At 32.0% G+C, this 18,231-nt stretch overlaps 2 protein-coding genes across 3 annotated transcripts; one reads left to right on the forward strand and one right to left on the reverse strand.

Annotated features, from left to right (window-relative positions):
- The first annotated feature begins 8,776 nt into the window (after positions 1–8,776).
- Positions 8,777–11,735, forward strand: LOC120207619 (NAC domain-containing protein 37-like). The gene is made up of 4 exons (XM_039207054.1): positions 8,777–8,932; positions 10,161–10,374; positions 10,544–10,815; positions 11,121–11,735. Exons 2-4 carry the CDS (start codon positions 10,221–10,223, stop codon positions 11,703–11,705), a joined length of 1,011 nt encoding a protein of 336 aa, XP_039062985.1. The 5' UTR covers positions 8,777–8,932; positions 10,161–10,220; the 3' UTR covers positions 11,706–11,735.
- An 885-nt stretch (positions 11,736–12,620) lies between these two features.
- Positions 12,621–13,948, reverse strand: LOC120207621. Of its 2 annotated transcripts, none has more exons than XM_039207055.1 (3): positions 13,793–13,948; positions 13,264–13,703; positions 12,621–13,167 (listed from the first exon to the last, which is right to left on the reverse strand). In XM_039207055.1, exons 1-3 carry the CDS (start codon positions 13,869–13,871, stop codon positions 12,628–12,630), a joined length of 1,059 nt encoding a protein of 352 aa, XP_039062986.1. In that variant the 5' UTR covers positions 13,872–13,948; the 3' UTR covers positions 12,621–12,627. The 2 variants fall into 2 exon arrangements, with proteins under 2 accessions (XP_039062986.1, XP_039062987.1); XM_039207056.1 differs by having other exon boundaries at positions 12,621–13,164; positions 13,793–13,947.
- Between the last annotated feature and the right edge of the window lie 4,283 nt (positions 13,949–18,231).

Below are 18,231 nucleotides of genomic sequence, written 5' to 3' on the forward strand. Positions count from 1 at the left end.
TGTTTACTCTTGCTAAAGCCCTAGTAAGTTGGAAGTTTACATTGCAATCTACGGTGGCCTTGTCTACCACAGAGGCATAATACATGGCAGTTTCAGAGGCTGTAAAGGAAGCAATTTGGCTTAACGGGTTGATGGAAGACTTGGGAGTTGTTCAAAGTCACATTAGTCTCTATTGTGACAGTCAGAGCGCTATTCACTTAGCGAAAAATCAAGTCTACCATTCAAGGACTAAGCATATCGATGTGAGGTATCACTTTGTGCAGGAGATCTTTGAAGAAGGAAAGATTCTACTTCAGAAAATTGCGACATCAGAAAATCCTGCAGATATGATGACCAAGGTGGTAACAGTAATCAAGTTCAATCATTGTTTGAACTTGATTAACATCCTGAAAGTATGAACACCTTCGGGTGTGTGGCGCTTGTGAGCGCAATTAGAGGCACTACAAATTTGGGGAGTTGAAGAAGTTGAGTAGGCTTGGTAATTTCAAGCCAAGGTGGAGATTTGTTAGATTTGTCTAGAAATTAAGTTGACGAGTTGGAAATTTCATCTTGGTTGGTGGCCAACTTATTGGAAATTTCATCTTGGTTGGTGTCCAAACTTTGAACATGTGAATTTCATATTTGGTGGCTAACTTGTACACATTAGAAAATTCTTTGGTAGGTGGCCAAACTTTGAACATATTGTTCTTGAAACTCAACTATAAATAGGCCTAAGTATTTCCATTAGAAATCATCCCAAAAACAAGTTCTCTCTTCCTCTTGTATTCTTCATTCTCCCACTTTGGGAATTCTAAAGAATTCCATTTGTTGTAATATTGGCGATATAGTGAAGTTATCATTCGGTGTGGTGCCCGGGGAGTAGACGATATTCTTGTCGAACCTTGTAAATTTGGTGTGTTCTCTCCTTTATTGTTTTTTATTCGGTTCTTTTCCATTGTGTTTCAATATTCAATAGTTTGACAGGTTTATCCGCTGTGCAACCTTTGGTGGTTTTAATCTTGACATTTTAGGTCAATTTTAAAACTACGTTCGTGTGGGAAATAACCCGTTTTCCCCAACACTTTTCAGATACAGATGGGGACTGAAACTAACCTCGAAAGAAATTAAACATTGAAGAAAAACAAAGCCCTAAAAATAACTTAGTAAAAAAACGACTTGGAGCCACAACCAAACGAGTATCGTCTTAAAACTTCACGGATTGATGAATTAAGGGGAAAACTAAACCCAATTTTAACAAAGAGATAAGGAGAACATAAAGGGTTCAGAAAACGGAAACAATAATGAAAGAGGGAAAACAAGAGAAAATGGAGAGATTTTGGATGCTGAGCAGGGAAGAAGAGAGACCGAAAATAAATGATGAGAAAACCCGCGTTGGAGAAAAGGGAGGGGGATTTTTTCTGATACTCAAGTGAAAGAAAGAGCGTCGGCTGGTTGAAGAAAAGGAACATTATTTGGCGGGGAATGGTGTTGATTTTGGCGCCACAGTTGGGAGGGAGAAAACCCACGTATTTTTTAACTTCATTTGATATTGTAGTGTTGTCTCTTAGTTTTATATTTATTCCATTTAGTCCAAATTTAATGATGTAATATATTAATTTAAGCTTCATATTTCAACTTTTTTTAATTTAATCCAAATCTAATGTTACTTTTTATTAATTTAAGCTTCATATTTAAAATTTGTTCAATTTGATCCTTATATATTATCCAATTCTTTCAATTAATATATATGTTTATATTAATAAATTAATATATAGTTTATATATACTATATAGTTTATATATACTAATGAACTATATAATATATAGTTTGTATATACCATATACTATATAGGTTATATATACTAATGAACTATATAATATATAGTTTATATATACTAATGAACTATATATAATGTATAGTTTATATATACGATATAGTCTATATATGTTATATAGTTTATATATACTAATAAACTATATAATGTATAGTTTAGGGTTTAGGATTTTATATATAGTTCATATGTAAATTATACTATATAGTATATATAGTTTATCTATATAATATATAGTATATGAATATAAACTATAGTATATATATATAGGTCATATGTAAACTATATAGTATATAAATATCAACTATAGTATATATATATGTCATATGTAAAGTATATAGTTTATATATATAGTTCATATGTAAACTATAGTTCATATGTAAATATTAACTATAGTTTATATGTAAACTATAGTTAGTATATAAACTATATAGTTTATATGTAAACTATAGTTCATATATAAATATGAACCTTAGTATATACATATTTATATATATAGTTTATATGTAAACTATAGTTCATATATATAGTATATAAATATAAACTATAGTTTATATAAATATTATAAAATATAGTATATAAATATAAATTATAGTATGTAGTTTATATAAATATAAATATAAACCTTAAATCCTAAACCCTAAACACTAAACCATATAATATATATATATATAAACTATATAGTTTATATTAATAAACTATATAATTTATACAATATATATTATTTATAATTATACATAATATATAAATATAAATTGTATAGTTTATATATAATTCATATATAATTTATATAAACTATGTAGTTTCTATATAGTTCAATAGTTCATATATAAACTTTATAGTATTATAGTTTATGCATGGTATATATAGTTTATACTTTATACATAATATATATATATATATATATATATATATATATATATATATATATATATATATATATATATATATTAGTTGTTTTATTTTTTTCTCAACTTATTACTTATTTCTATTTATTAATTGGTCCATAACTTTTTAAATGAATATAATTTAGTATATTTTTGTATTAATTTCAACCTCAAAATTTAAAATTATTTCGATTTGATCCCTTTTGTGTTATTTAATATATTTAAATTTTTATTTGTAATTTGTATTTTTTCAATTTAGTCCTCCAAATTTTATTTGCACCTGAAATTGACCCATACTTATTACTTATTTATATTTTTAAATTGGCCCGTAACTTTTTAAATGGGTATAATTTAGTACTTTTTTGTATTAATTTCAACCTCAAAGTTTAAAATTATTTTGATTTGATCCCTTTTGTGTTGTTTAATATATTTAAAATTTTATTTGTAATTTCATATTTGTTCAATTTAGTCCTCCAAATTTTATTTGCATCTGAAATTGACCCATACTTATTACTTATTTCTATTTTTAAATTGACACATAACTTTTAAATAGGTATAATTTAGTACTTTTTGTATTAATTTCAACATCACAATTTAAAATTATTTCGATTTGATCCCTAATCAATGTGTGTTGTTTAATTTATTTAAATTTTTATTTGTAATTTCATATTTGTTCAATTTAGTCCTCCAAATTTTATTTGCATATGAAATTGATCAATACTTATTACTTAATTCTATTTTTTTATTTGGCCCATAACTTTTTAAATGGATATAATTTAGTATTTTTTTGTATTAATTTCAACCTCACAACTTAAAATTATTTCAAGTTGATCCCTCATCAATGTGTGTTGTTTAATTTATTTAAATTTTTATTTGTAATTTCATATTTGTTCAATTTAATTCTTAAATTTGTATTTTTCATAAAATTGAACCATGATTATTTATATTCTTTGTAATTTACTCTAAATCATATACAATTACAAGTTGCAATTCAACGTTCGCGAAAGACGAAAATAATTAATCAAAAAATAAAAAATAACCCGATTTGGACTCAATCCGTATATGATAGAGATCCGACCTGAATTTTATCTGCCAATGATGTGACCCGATCTGAACGAGATCCGCCTGAAGTCCATCCGAACCTGAATTAACCTGCTTTTTAACTGCTTCAGACCTGAACTGGCAACGATCCGAACTGAAAATGACCTGACCTGAACCCGATCTGGATCTGGTGTCAAATCAACCTGAAAATAACCCGAACTGATTTGACCTGACCTGAACCCGATCTGGATCTGGTGTCAAATTTACCTGACTTGATCTGTATCTGATTTTACCCGACCTGCCAAGATCCGACTGAAACCTAAATGATTACCCGATTTTACAACCCTGCAAAGAGGAGCCCACGTTTGACATATATGGCAAATGAATATAAAAGCAATTTATTTTGGCTTTTTGCGTGAGATTAAAAACCCATGCTTTTGAACATTGGGGGAATTTTTTTTTTATCAAAGGTAAGTATTTGAATTGAATTTGTAAATTTTAATTTTAATTTTTTTTTCGCAACAAAAACAACCGATAAATTAATTGGTACCGAAAGGGCGATTCAAGGGTGTTAATCATTCCTTGACCGTAACCGACTCTCGAACCTGACACATTTCTTGTAAACCATATATCAGGTAAGATGGTGTCCGATTTACCTAAATTCGTTTTAAAATGGTCGGTGACGACTCCTAACCCAATTAATTTACATTAAAACTCAATTCGGGGCCAACCGAAAGACGGCCGCGACAAAGAGAAAACAAATCCTAAACCATTTAAACTTCGTTTAATAAAAGTTTGATTGATATTCAATTCGAATAATATTTTGGAGGTCTATCGAAAGCTTATTAAAAACGGAATAAGGAAGAAAAAAGTTAAGGCAACACGAATCACACCTTTTTGACAAACCAAAAAAAATAGTCTCTAGACGACTAGAACCCCGAACATCCCAGGATCTACAGGTCAACGTCAACTCACACGCGTCGTAATCGATGCGAACTGGACCTCCCACTTCCGACTCCCCGTCCAGCAAGCGCCGATCATTAACCACGACTGCCGTGCCTTAATCCAATTGTAAACCACCACGGACCCCATCATCTGCTCACCTGTGGCCGTCATGGCATCTATTTTCATTTACTGTCACTGGCCCCATTCCTTCACATATTTGAGAGTTCCAAGTTAATAAATGTGGTCTAATTTATACAACTTTATCCCTTCCAAATCATTCTTCGTAGTAAAAAGATATTACAGGCGGCCAACTAATCAATATCTGACATATTATAGCAGATGTGCATCTGAACTTGGTGTATAAACCTCAGTTCAACCTTCAACAATACTACTACTCTGTCGGTAGATACTTTCACTGATCAAAAGCCCCGGTTACATGTTATTGTGCAAAACATTTGAGAAGAAAGTGTTAGTTTGGGTGCAATTCTCAATCAATCAGTAGCTTTTCCAAAATATGATGATGATAATAATAATGTATGAAATATCCACATGATATCCACTCTAATTCACATGATGATCAATAATCACCTCATAGAATCGCATATTACTGATAATATTATCTTATTAATCCCATAAAATAACCACACAAATCAAATGGAATAAATTGCAAAATATTTTGATTTTGAATGATAGCAATATTTATATAGAAAAAAGTAGGGTATTTCATTGTGAATATACAAGGGGTGCAATCATGGTTGATGTCCCCTTTGAAAGAAGCTTGTGTTTCACACCATATAAGTCGAGTTACGAGTATGAAAAACAAGAAATTGGAAGGGTAAGGTGTTGTTTTTGGATTGAGAAAGGGAAAAAGAAAGAAAAAAGTTTGGAGGGTGGTCGATGTCTTAAAAGAGTTTTGAGATCCTAATAGGACCCTCCCAGGATCTCCTCTTTTGCTGGTTACGCCAATTCTTACTCTAAGACTGTTTGTGAGAGAAGGGGTTATTTGTTTGCGGTTCACCGCCCCAACTTTGATGGTGGGGTTGGGGGTGGTGATGAATTCAATGATGAGGTCCGCCGCACGATTGGAGACAGCAGCCGACCCACCACCGTCCTACGTGGACGTCTCTTCCACTTATTCCATACCAAATTCACTTATCCCTATTGTATTCTATTCCTGCTTTTGTATCACACTTCTTAACCTATTGCCGAAGTGCAGATTTCGAAATTTTAAAATCCATAATTCAAATTAATCAATAGTTAGTTTAATAAGATGTAGGATTAGATTATTTAAAAAATATTAATGATGTGATATTACACTCATAATAATTTATTAAGGGAAACTACGTAAGAAATCATTGAATTGTGTTCGTTGATTTGTTTATATCATTGAATTTTAATTTTATCAATTATAACATTAGACTTTAATTTTATATTCAATTATGTCATTCCGTCGTTAAGTCAGTAACGAGACGATGATATAACTAACGATTGTTGATGTGACTCACCACACCAAAACATTGTCGTTTAGGTACAGTTGTTATGTTGCCTAATGTGACGTCGTTTTAGACACTAAACTTTAGAGGTGTATCAGTTTTTTCACTGAACTTTTAAATAATTTTCTTTTTTAGCACTGTACTTTTCAACCGCAAACCGATTGCCAAGCACCGCCTATCATCAGTCATATTTTGCGACAAAATTGTACCAAAATGTTCGTATTTCACTTATCTTTCTTTTCATATGACTGATTTTCCACGAAACCTACTCAAAATTGACGAAAATCCATTTAAAAGTTCAACATATTAATACTCTAATCTCTTTCAATGACCATATGATGAGGCTACTTTTGAGGTATGTTGTTCATCTTCTCGAAATAATGCTTTTCATCATTCAAATTTTCGAACAAACACTTCAAATCCTGTAAATCTAAGAAAATTTCAAACATCTAAAAAATAGTATTTTTTGTTTATTTTTATCAATTTTGAGTGGATTTCGTGAAAAACTAATCATATGAAAGAATGAGGAGTGAAATGTGAATATTTTGGTACCAATTTTGTCGCGAAAGACGATAGGTGATGGGCGACGATTGACAGTGGCATTCCATGTTAGCCGTGTCATCGCCCCATTATTGATTTAACGACAGAGTAACATAATTGAATGTAAAATTAAAGTTTAGTGTTATAATTGACAAAATTGAAAGTTCTATGGCACAAACGAGTCAACGAACAAAGTCTAGTGATACCTGAAGTAGTTTTCCCTAATATTATATTTAAAATAAAAAATCTAAATTATATCAAATTTTAAAATAATATTATAAATTATAAATTATATATTTATATTTATATTTTAGTTAGTTAATTAATTTGAATCTTACTAAAATATACACATATTGTACATTATTTTTGAAATGCTAAACTTTGTTTATGTCTTCCTTTATCTTTAATTTACAGACGACAGTTTTAGTGTTTGTTGTTGCTGAAAATATTTTTATTCTTTTTCATTTACTTTTTTACATCACAATTTTATTCTTCTTTTAGTTTTTAATAACTCTGCATTTTGATATTTTTTTGGTCGTTTGATTGTTAGTTCTATTTATATTTTTTCATTAGGTTAAATTTAACATTGTCATTATTGATCAAGATGGTGCTAATTTGTTATTATGTTGATCTTCCCTGACCTCGGATTGGATTTGGATACACGATTTACATTCGTAGATAGTTATCTCACATCGCTCGACATTAATTTGTGATTTTCCAGTAATCTTTTAGTAGCTTGATTCCCTTTTGTGATTTGTTTGTCGTTATGTTTAAATCTATTTGTATCTATCCTTTTTTGGGTAGTTAAAATTTTTAATATTTTTCTTGTATGGTCTTTGTGTGATTTTAAGTGACTAATTCGTTGTGCCAATGGTTATAGAAAAATAATTTAGTTATGTATTTAGTTTACAGTTATAATTGTAAACATAATTATGTATATTTCTTCTTTTTAATAAAACTAGATACTTCTTAAAAAATCATTTTTAACTTAATAGTTTTTAGAGTAATGAAAAGAACTTATAAATAAATAGTAGTATAAGATTAAAAATATGCTTAGAGAGCTTAAATATTAAATTTCAACGTCTGGTAATGTTGTCTAACTGCAGTACTTTTGGTTAAAAAAAATGTTAGTTTTGACCGCATAATCAATATCAAAGAGGTAAAATTTAATAAAAAAAATGTGGTTAGAATGATGGTTTTAAATAAATCGTAAAAGTTAGGATTTTTAATTTTTCATTTTAAACTTTGCTCCTTGTTCATGTATGGGCTCTATTCAGTTGTCCCCGAAAAAAACTTTGAAATTCAATTTCTTTTATAAATAATGTATTAACCTTTTGTTTCAATAATTTAATACTCATATATTTAAAAAATAATTTATTACTCAATAATTTATTTTAATTACTTAAAAATAATCTAAGTTTATGATTTATTTATTAAAATATTAATAGCGAGTTATTATAAAATATATATTTTAGTTTAGTTTAAATTGATATATTTCATATATTAAAATATTAATAAGTTTAACATATTTTGAATTTACAATATAATGTCTAAACAATATTTTGTCTTTTAAAAAAGTACTTTTTGATATCAATATCAAACATTGAATTTTAGACCTAATTTTTCAAAATCAATTTTAAAATTACTTCCTTACCGCACTTTTCAAAAATAATATCAAATTTATCCATGGAAAATATAATAAATCCATTATTAAATCAATCCTGAATTGTACAACTTTATACTTTTAAGTTTGAGTTTCACTTAATCGTGATTCTCTCGTTTAGATTTTATTATAAATTAAATCTTATTATTAAAAAAAATATTTAAATTTATTTTTATTTGAATTTATATGAAATTCGATTATCAATTCATTTATATTTTTATAATACTTAATTATAAATTATATGGTAGATATTTATATGGCTAGCTAGTAAGGGTTTAAACATTTGTTTTCTAGGATTAAAAACAAAAAAAACAAAACTGAGCAAGTTAGCTATGCATTGACGTAAGCCAAGTGGGGGCGGCCATCAACCATGCGCAATCGAGCGGTCCTCCCCTCTCCTTTTTATATTCTCTTCCTGTTTTGTCTCTCTATTCTTCAATTCTGGACCTTTTCATTTCCTCTCTTTGTCTTCTTCTTCTTCATTTCTTCTCCATCTCAACTCATCAAAAACCAATAATTAATTAACTCCACCGCCACCCAACTTAATATCCAGGTAAGCTTCTTCATTTGCATGGGAAAAATTGACTTCTTCATTTGTGTCATGTCAGCTGTTTGTCTTGCCTCCATTACAAAGTTTTTTTTGGGATGTTTTTGCGTATGTTTCTTTGTCTTTAGCACATTCTGACATTAACCATTAACTTTCAACGGAAATTGAGCTCTCTCGTGTTGATCAACAACCTAGTTGAGACAGAACCCTTGCTCTTCCATCAAAGGAAAAAGAAGGCTCAGCTCTGCTATGAAAATTCTCGACAAACAGACAAACTTGATAGAATCCTTTCATTTGCAACGCGACACAAACTTCTGCTACTGCAACTGCAACCGCAAGTGGAGTTCAGTTTTTTTTTCATCTCTTTCACTTTTGTCAGGCTTTGATCCTTTCAAAACTCTCTCTTTTCGCCTCTCAAGAAAAAAAAAGTTTCTTTTTTTGGTTTATCAAACAAACGCGTGCTTAATTGTGATGAAGTCATCCACAATTGTCCAGTATTCAACTTTCTAATCAGCCATATAGCAACTCAAAATCCCCAACTTAAATGAGTAGCTTTTTTTTTCAAATCCTTTTTAGAGAAGAATTATATTTATACGAAAAATAACAAAATTGTACACAAGATAAAATAATACGAATATTCTTGATTATTTAACTAATTAATGGATCTATTTGATCAAAACTTTTTCCCGATAAGTTTGTATATATTCTATAAACCTTCCCTTTTCTTTTAAAAAACAATAAGTTGTTATATAATATTTTAAATAATTCTTTTAGATGAATTCGGGATTTAATTTCATTTTAAAATACAAAATTCAATTAGAGTAAAAGGATTAAAATCATATAAATTATTTTGTAATAGTTTGGTAATGGAAACCCCGTTCTTGATACATCATTCACACCATTCACCAACACAAGACAAACATCATTAGCGCACACATCTAGTTGTCCGTTCCAAGTATTCTCTAAAAAACAAAACAAACTTTTCATGATTCTTTTTCTTTTAGCCTTTTCCCCCCTTTCCACATCTATGAAACAATGGGTTTCGTTTTATAACACGCGTTAAATTTTGTTTCCAGGAGAGGGAGGGAGAGTGATAAACATGGGGTTGAGCCCGTTGAGTGTTAATCACTACCGATCACCAAATGAGCTATAGCCTAGTAGCGAATGATCATTACGATAAAGCTCCATTATTTTTCTTTTATTTTTAAGTTTTCTTTTGTCGGTTATGATTTAGAGATGATGAAGTTATAAAAGAGTGGTCTCTACTGCTAATATCGGGGAGGTGAAGTGATCGATGGAGTCGTGTGTCCCACCTGGATTCCGGTTCCACCCGACAGACGAAGAGCTTGTTGGGTACTACCTGAGGAAGAAAGTTGCATCGAACAAGATCGATCTCGACGTTATCAGAGACATTGATCTCTACAGGATCGAACCATGGGACCTTCAAGGTATAGTCATCATATTTTAGGGTTTTGAAACCTCAGTTCTTCACTCTGGGGGGTTAAGATCCAAGCTAGGGTTTCTCATTAATTTGCATGAGAACTTAATATTAAACTGTGTAGTATATATATGTCTTATTATATATAATATCTGAGTGTTATCAATGGTGATGAGCAGAGAGGTGCCGGATCGGGTACGAGGAGCAAAACGAGTGGTATTTCTTCAGCCACAAGGATAAGAAGTATCCAACGGGAACGAGAACCAATAGAGCGACCATGGCGGGTTTTTGGAAAGCAACGGGGAGAGACAAGGCGGTTTATGATAAATCAAAGCTGATTGGCATGAGAAAGACTCTGGTTTTCTACAAAGGAAGAGCTCCAACTGGTCAAAAAACTGATTGGATCATGCATGAATATAGGCTTGAATCCGACGAGAACGGACCCCCACAGGCAAGCATATACGTATATATATAGATATTGTTTTCATGGTCGTCCAACGTTCTGAGTAGCTTTGAATAGCTTTCTTGACCGAATTCAGTCCAAAGAAAGGGTCAGGCTTCCCTTTCTACACTGAAATTAAATGTCAAACTTAATATGATCATTCCTAGAACAATGACTTCTTCCACCATCCCTAAGTCAAAAGTTAACATGCATGCTTACTTCTTTCTATCCCTTTTCTGGCATGGCCTTTTTCATGTTTCCTCTATGTTCATCAGTTTTTTCAAAGGCGAAATTCGATTTTTTTTTTGGTTCAGGAGGAAGGATGGGTGGTTTGTCGAGCGTTCAAGAAGAGAACCAGTACTACTGGTCAAAACAAGACTATCGAACAGTGGGACTCGAGCTACTTCTACGATGAAACGAGTGGCATCAGCAACATTGTCGATCCGATCGATTACATTTCGAGGCAGCAACCCCAGAATTTTGTACCTCCGAATATGTTGTGTAAGCAAGAGATAGATGCGGATCACTTGAACTTCGTCCACTGTGATCAGTTCGTTCAGCTTCCTCAGCTGGAGAGCCCTTCTCTGCCACTAATAAAGAAGCCGAACTCGATATCTCTAATGTCAGAGAATAATAAAAATAATTATCATGACAAAGAAGAAGAATACCAACAGCAGTTCTTTTGTGACAACTCGAAGAAAGTGACTGATTGGAGAGTCCTCGACAAGTTCGTAGCGTCTCAACTGAGCCAAGAGATCAGATACGGTGGTGATGAAGGTATTTCGAGCTTTGAAGCCAATAATGACAGTAACTCAGACATGGCGTTGCTGTTATTACAGAGTAGTAGTAATGGTGGAGAAGAAGGGGAACGAGTTCTCGAATTCAAGCCCAGACAGTGATATTGGATTTTCTGTGTATTTGATCAATGAAGGGGGTTATGTCGCTTAGGCGTTTAGTTTTAATTTATTTGTAAAAATACGGTTGTGTAATGACTGAAGAAACTCTCTTACATAAATCATCTCTAAACTTGATTTTCCTGGAAACCAAACATGATGCGGAAGATAATAGTAAGAACAAAATGAATCTCCATACAAGAAAATTAGTAAAAACAGTATATATTAGAATAAGAACACACATAGATATAGAAGAGACATTGATTGATTTAAATGTGTGAACTTAGTGGGTCCATGGCTTGTCTCGCATGCGCTGGACATGCATGCCTCCACAGTTCCCTATTTGCTTGCAAAATATTAGAACACAACGAAACCAACATATATCATAATCATTCCATACCTAGTTTTCAATAAATATATATCGTTTTGTAATATATATAATTTGATTCTCCATTTCATTAATAAATTTAAATTGATATATCTGTTAATTATTCTCCATTTCATCCTCTATAATTTTTTTTGTCAAATTAGGTACCTAACATTTACTTCTGTTTTTTTTTCTTCATTTGATTCGTCGGATGAAGCTGACATCCATGGTTTTAAACTGATGAAGTGCGCCTCTGAGTATGTGTTTCTTTGTTTAGATCTTTGGAGCTAGGAATTGTTCTCAGATTTGATAACCCTCTATAAATAGTTTTTGTCAAGTTAGTTATCTAACAAATTACTTATGTTTACCCCCCCCCCTTCATTTGATTCGTCTGATGAAACTTTTATCTCCCAAATCATAAACAAGAATAAAAGGAAGTCATTTTTTTATTCAATCACTTGATTGGTGATTTGTTTTTCCAAAAAAAACAATAACAAACAAACGCAGATGACAAAAAGAAAAAGAATCCCAAAGATGAGGAATCAAAGACTCCACCACCATTTATTCATCATCTTGGTCGTCGTCCATAGGAAATCGCCAGTGCTTTCCTTTCGGCGTCGGTAATCCCTTCAACCGTATAATCTCAGATGAATCCTCCTCACACTCTTCTTCAATCTCATCATCACTGTTGTATACAAATCTAGTGTGCTTCCCTTTGAACATCTCTTTCATGCTCATCTTGCTTAAACCCTCACAAAGCTCATCAACCAACAAACCTACATCATCACCCACTTCTTCCTCTTCTTCTTCTTCTTCTTCATAGTAATCATCTCCCATCTCTTCAATTGTTTCCTCATCTTCATCATGGGTGCTTGTATTCACCTGCATTGACCAAACAGAGGAGTTATCATCATCAATGGATGCCTTCTCTTTGCTTGCACTGCTTTCCCCTGTTATCATTCCTTCATCTGTCACCACCGAATCACATTCTGTTGAATCTGAGGTCTCTGATTTCTCAGAAAAGTCCAGCAGCAAAGACCTTGTTATCATACTTTTTTGGGATTCTACATTCAATCCCTCAAATATGCCACTCCCCACCATCTATCATATTCCACAAAAGAATCACACAATTGGGAATTTTAATCTCACAAGATTCGAACTTCAAAAGGAAACAAAAAAAAAGTGTGAAAATCTAACCTCAGAAATCCTCAACTTTTCGTCAAAAACAGGAAGAGCCATCGCTCTAGTGTTGTTAATACCACCATCCTCAACCTGTGGTGTATTTGCAGGAGTAGGAGCCAAAATCCCCATTGGGGAATTCACACAGCTTTGAAGATGAAGAAAAGGGCGACGGTTGTCCAACGGAACTTTCAAAAGCTCGGCTTCTTCTTCAACCTTTTGCAGGAGACTCTTGACTTGTCCCCTTAGCAATGCCTCACCTGAACCGGGAGTCATCATCCTCATGTTCTTGCCTCCCCACTGCTTAGATATGTCAGACGTCGGCGTCCCGACTGCAAGCCCGACAATGGGTGAATCGTTTGTTATGTCAATTAGCGCAGACCTGTCTTGTTGTTGCTTTCCGTTTCTTGTTCTTGTTTTCGACACACTCTTCTTCTCAGACTCTTCATTCTTTCCTTCTGAAAAAAAGGGGGAGAAAACAATCATAATGAACAATTAAACCTATTTTTATAAATCTAATACTAAAAAGAAAGTGAAAATGACTCACTGGAAACAAGAATACTGTTGTTCAGAGCAGCCGAAGTCTGTGACCTGGTCACTCTTCTTGCAGAAGAAGGGGTCTCCATTGGAAATCAGTCGGAAAGTCAAGAAAGTCACTGGAAACGCAGATTTGTTGCCAAAAATAAAAGCTTCTTCTTTCCCGAAAGAATAATGAGGGACGGAAGCTGTTCAAAACTTCAAACTCTTAATCAGTGGGTGAAGCGAAAGAAAAAAAATGCAATGCTTGAAAAGGGAAAAGATTAGAGGGGCCTTATAGCGAAATTCAAACGGTGATTTCTCAAATATGACCGTTGGAGCCGACATGATAAAATTAAGAAAAGGAAGTAGCCGTTGCAGGGTAGGGTTGTTTTGATTTGATCAGGGGTTGGATCTTCTTCTTTGGAACTGGGCTCATCTACTGAATGAAAATTGGGCTCATAATTAAAACATACATAAACAATTCAATTGTATTAAGATTTGAATTTGACCCCATAAAAATGGCAACATTATTATTATTTTATTAGGTATAAATCAATTTCTACTCTCTAAAGTTGGTGTTTTTTCAATCTGATCCCTGATTTTTTCCATATTAGTCTTAAAGTTGGTGTTTTTCAGTTTCATCGATAATTGTTTTAGGGTAAACTATGCAAATGGTCACTAATGTTTGAGTAATTTTTTTGTTTTCACTATCGATGTTTCAAAAATCATAAATCGGTCATTAATATTATCGTTTGTTACAAATTGATCACTCACCGTTAACCGCTTAAAACTTACTTGGACTGGGTTGACCGCCACATGGGTTCTTAAATTCTCATAATTTCGACGATGCAGAAGGTGAGTAAGAGGAAGAAGATGAAGGAACAACCCATGCTATTACTCTCAACCGAAATTTCCATTCCAAGATCACCGCGGACAACCATAAAGGCATTGGTCCTATGTTCCTTGGGTTGTCTTCTTCATCATAGTCATCATGGAAAGCATGGAAAGAAAATTTACAGATGGGTTCTAAAAGAAAAAAAGTTCATATCAACCATTGATGCCAGTATATTTCTTTGACCAGTAATTTTGTTAAAAAAAAAACTAGATACGCAGGGTCCATCAACTTAGATGACCATCTATTAAAAGGGTAAATTTTCGTTGTCCAGTATTTTGTCCATGAACTTATATATGAACTTAGACAACCATCTTTTATAACTCCATGGTTGAGTCCAGTATTTTGTTGACAAGAAAATTTATCCATTTAAAAAGAAAAGTTGACCAGTAATATTGTGGAGCTTTTATGGTTTTGTTCCAAAAAAGGTTCAGCTTCCCTCTAGATGCTAACTTTATTATCAGAGACTGCCCAAATACTGGACCCAACCATTGATGCAACATGATGATGGAAGCATACTTCGATAACGAGACATCAACTCCCTTGTACTCTTGCACTTCGACCAGTTTGCATAACCCAAATATTGGACCCAACCATGGAGTTAACAAAGCATAGTTTTCTTCACGAGCTTCTCTTTCATGGCAGTAGGATTCACAGTCCCCATCACCGTCTATTTATTTTAGTTCAGCTAAGTCTTCACCCCTGTAAAAACAGAGTAAATAACAAAAGTTGAAAAGGTTCAAAAAACAGAATGAAGATGAAAAAATAAGGAAAACTCAAAACGAAAAATGGGAATCTTAAACGTACATGTTGATTGTACCTTCAAAATCACGAATGTGTGTGAGGATTTTGGCTGTTCAACCTTCACAAAAGCAATCAAACTTGAGAACAATGATCGATGATCTCTTTTCCTTCTTTTCTCCATCCCCATCTTTCTTGCTTCCATTCTTTTTCTGCAGCAGGAACAAAGAAGAACCGGCATTTACTAAATCATATTGATTAATAATGAAAAAGAAAAATGAAAGAAGATGAAACTGTAGGAAGGAAAGAGAGGGGAATGGGGTTCGAGGAGAGTCGAAGATGAAGCAACAACCCATGGTAAAGCAAGGAAGAAGATGAAGCAACAACCCGTGCTATTGCTTTCAACATTTGACACTCTATGTGGCGGTCAACCCGATCCAAGTAAGCTTTAAATGGTCCAGCTGTGTATACCGTCACTCTTGTTAATGACGATTAACTGCGAGTGACTAATTTGTAATAAAAGATAATGTTAGTGACTGATTTGTAACCTTTGAAACATAAGTGGTGAAAACAAAAACTTACTCAAACATTAGTGACCATTTGCGTAGTTTACCTTTTCTAATTAGGTATAAGTCAACTTCTACTCTCTTAATTTATGTTTTTCTAAATTTACCAGGATACGTTATCAATCTATAGCGTGTTATGATTTTTCCAACTCTTGTCATCGTGCTTAGTTTCTGTTAAACTTGCTAATGTTATAATCCTCGTACTAAACCATCCAAGCAATAAAATCCTAAACTAAAACTAAATGCAGGGAAGAGGTTCCGAGATATTGCTGGCAGTGTCAAAAGACCGACATAATATTTTATGCTGAGAGGCGAACTTATAAAGTTTTAAGGGATGACTAACTTATAAAATTTTAGGGACGAAAATAAATTATCAATAGAAAATACAAAGAAAATATTCAAAATATATTATAATTTAGAGTTTTTAAGGTACATCTTTATTGCAATAATTGCAGTGTTGAAAGGTAACAAGTCTTTCAGTGGCACTCGTTCGCCTTGCAGAGTTTGGATCTTTCATACACAACGACCGGTTGGCCTTTTCATAGCTAAATTCTTCTTCAACAGTTTGTTTTCTAAGAAAACTTGGTCCAAGGAGAAGAAACAAAGACTTTCAAATATGGATCTTGCAACAAGATCATCAAAATCTCCACCATTGACAACAATTCCTCTCCTTGTTCCATATAGAAATGTTCTCCATGCGCCACAAGAGTCTGGAAGCAAGCAGAAAATACATATCAGGATGTTACAATTGGGGGGTGTTACAGTAAAGCCGTGCTAGCATTCACTTGGACTTTGAAACTTCATTCACTGTTGGAGGAGCTATCATGAATATCTTGAGACAAAGAATAACGGCTCAATGGGCTACCGTTCACCTTACTCCTCTCCTTGTGTGTTTCCTTGCCTTTCTTTTTTCCAGCAGAAGAATCCTGCATATGCCTTTAATTTTCAGCATCCCACAAATTAAAACATGGGTTGTATAATGATGAAAACAACCTCGTTCGTTGATGATCCGGGCATTTTCAGTGAAATAAGCATGAAAGGACACCACGACAGCACTAACTTGTGTTCATAGTTTAGAGACAAATCACCGGGATTCCATTGATGATCAAATTAGGGTTTCAATAATTGGTTCTTAAGATTGAAGCCGATGATATAAAATTAAGTTTTTTTTCCTTCTTTTCTTATCCCAGGAATTTTGAGCCTCTGAGGGAAAAATTCGTAAATATGGCACAAAGTGGAAACCACGACAGCACTAACTCGTGTTCTCCACGAACCTTGACCACGTGTCGAACTCGAATTTATTCCTCGTCTGTGGGATATTTAATTTTAGGTTAAATGTTTAAATCGGAACCTAATATTTTAGGAGATGTTTAAACAAGGGTCTAATCTCTTAAAACAATTGATTAAGGTTTAATCTAACAAAAATTCTAAATGATAACCTGACATTTTTAAATATGTTAAGTAAAGATTTGATCATTTGAAAATATTTTGAAAAAGAATTCTTGTTTTAATATATTGAAAAATGTTCGATCTTTAACAGAATAGATTTGAAGATACGAAATCTTTATTTGATTTTTTTAAAAAGATCAAATTTGTATTTAAATTAATTTATAAATGTTAAATTTATATCCCAATTGTTTTAAAAATAGACTCTTATATGTAATACAGTAATAGTACTGTAAACAAAAAAATATAACATTAGTTTAGATTAGTCATATGTTAAATCATGCATTTGCTTTATAATTAAAATGTATTTTTATATTTAAAATAATTAAAATAACTTTAAAATATTATATAAGAATAATTTATTTATAAAAATAAATTAAAAAATTTCAAATAATATTAAAAATTATTAAACGGGTTATTTTATTAAAATCAAATTTAAAAACTCAAAATAAAAATTTAATATAAAAACTAATAATCAACTAAACAAAATTACTATAAAAGAATAGATTAAAAAAATTCAAAATCCCAATTAAACCTAATCAACCTCCAATTGAAAAGTATTTTTCTTTCTTTTATCGAAATAACATTCTTTTAATGAAAGAGTGTGTCTTTATATTATGTTATTCATCTAGTTAGAATGTCAAAAATAATAATTAGACAAATAAAAATACTTTTAATAGAATAAGTTTTTGTTAAATGATGTTGTACTTTATCAGAATGGTTAAGACTTATGTTAGTAATTATTGAATTGTGTGGAATTTAAATTTAAATTATATATATATATTGTTTGTTTGTTTGTTTGTAGCTAATGAGGTTGTGGAC

Source organism: Hibiscus syriacus, unplaced genomic scaffold (genome assembly GCF_006381635.1).
Source record: "Hibiscus syriacus cultivar Baekdansim isolate YM2019G1 unplaced genomic scaffold, ASM638163v2 tig00015100_pilon, whole genome shotgun sequence".
Classification (NCBI taxonomy): Eukaryota; Viridiplantae; Streptophyta; class Magnoliopsida; order Malvales; family Malvaceae; genus Hibiscus; species Hibiscus syriacus.

What these genes read in the sequence shown, in the direction of transcription:
- LOC120207619 (XM_039207054.1), top strand. Translation starts at nt 10,221, where the DNA reads ATGGAGTCGTGTGTCCCACCTGGATTCCGGTTCCACCCGACAGACGAA. An exon ending in CGAACCATGGGACCTTCAAG is followed by an intron (nt 10,375 to 10,543) that starts GTATAGTCATCA and finishes GGTGATGAGCAG; the next exon opens with AGAGGTGCCGGATCGGGTAC. An exon ending in ACGAGAACGGACCCCCACAG is followed by an intron (nt 10,816 to 11,120) that starts GCAAGCATATAC and finishes TTTTTGGTTCAG; the next exon opens with GAGGAAGGATGGGTGGTTTG.
- LOC120207621 (XM_039207055.1), bottom strand. Translation starts at nt 13,871, where the DNA reads ATGGAGACCCCTTCTTCTGCAAGAAGAGTGACCAGGTCACAGACTTCG. An exon ending in CAACAGTATTCTTGTTTCCA is followed by an intron (nt 13,704 to 13,792) that starts GTGAGTCATTTT and finishes CCTTTTTTTCAG; the next exon opens with AAGGAAAGAATGAAGAGTCT. An exon ending in AAAAGTTGAGGATTTCTGAG is followed by an intron (nt 13,168 to 13,263) that starts GTTAGATTTTCA and finishes GGAATATGATAG; the next exon opens with ATGGTGGGGAGTGGCATATT.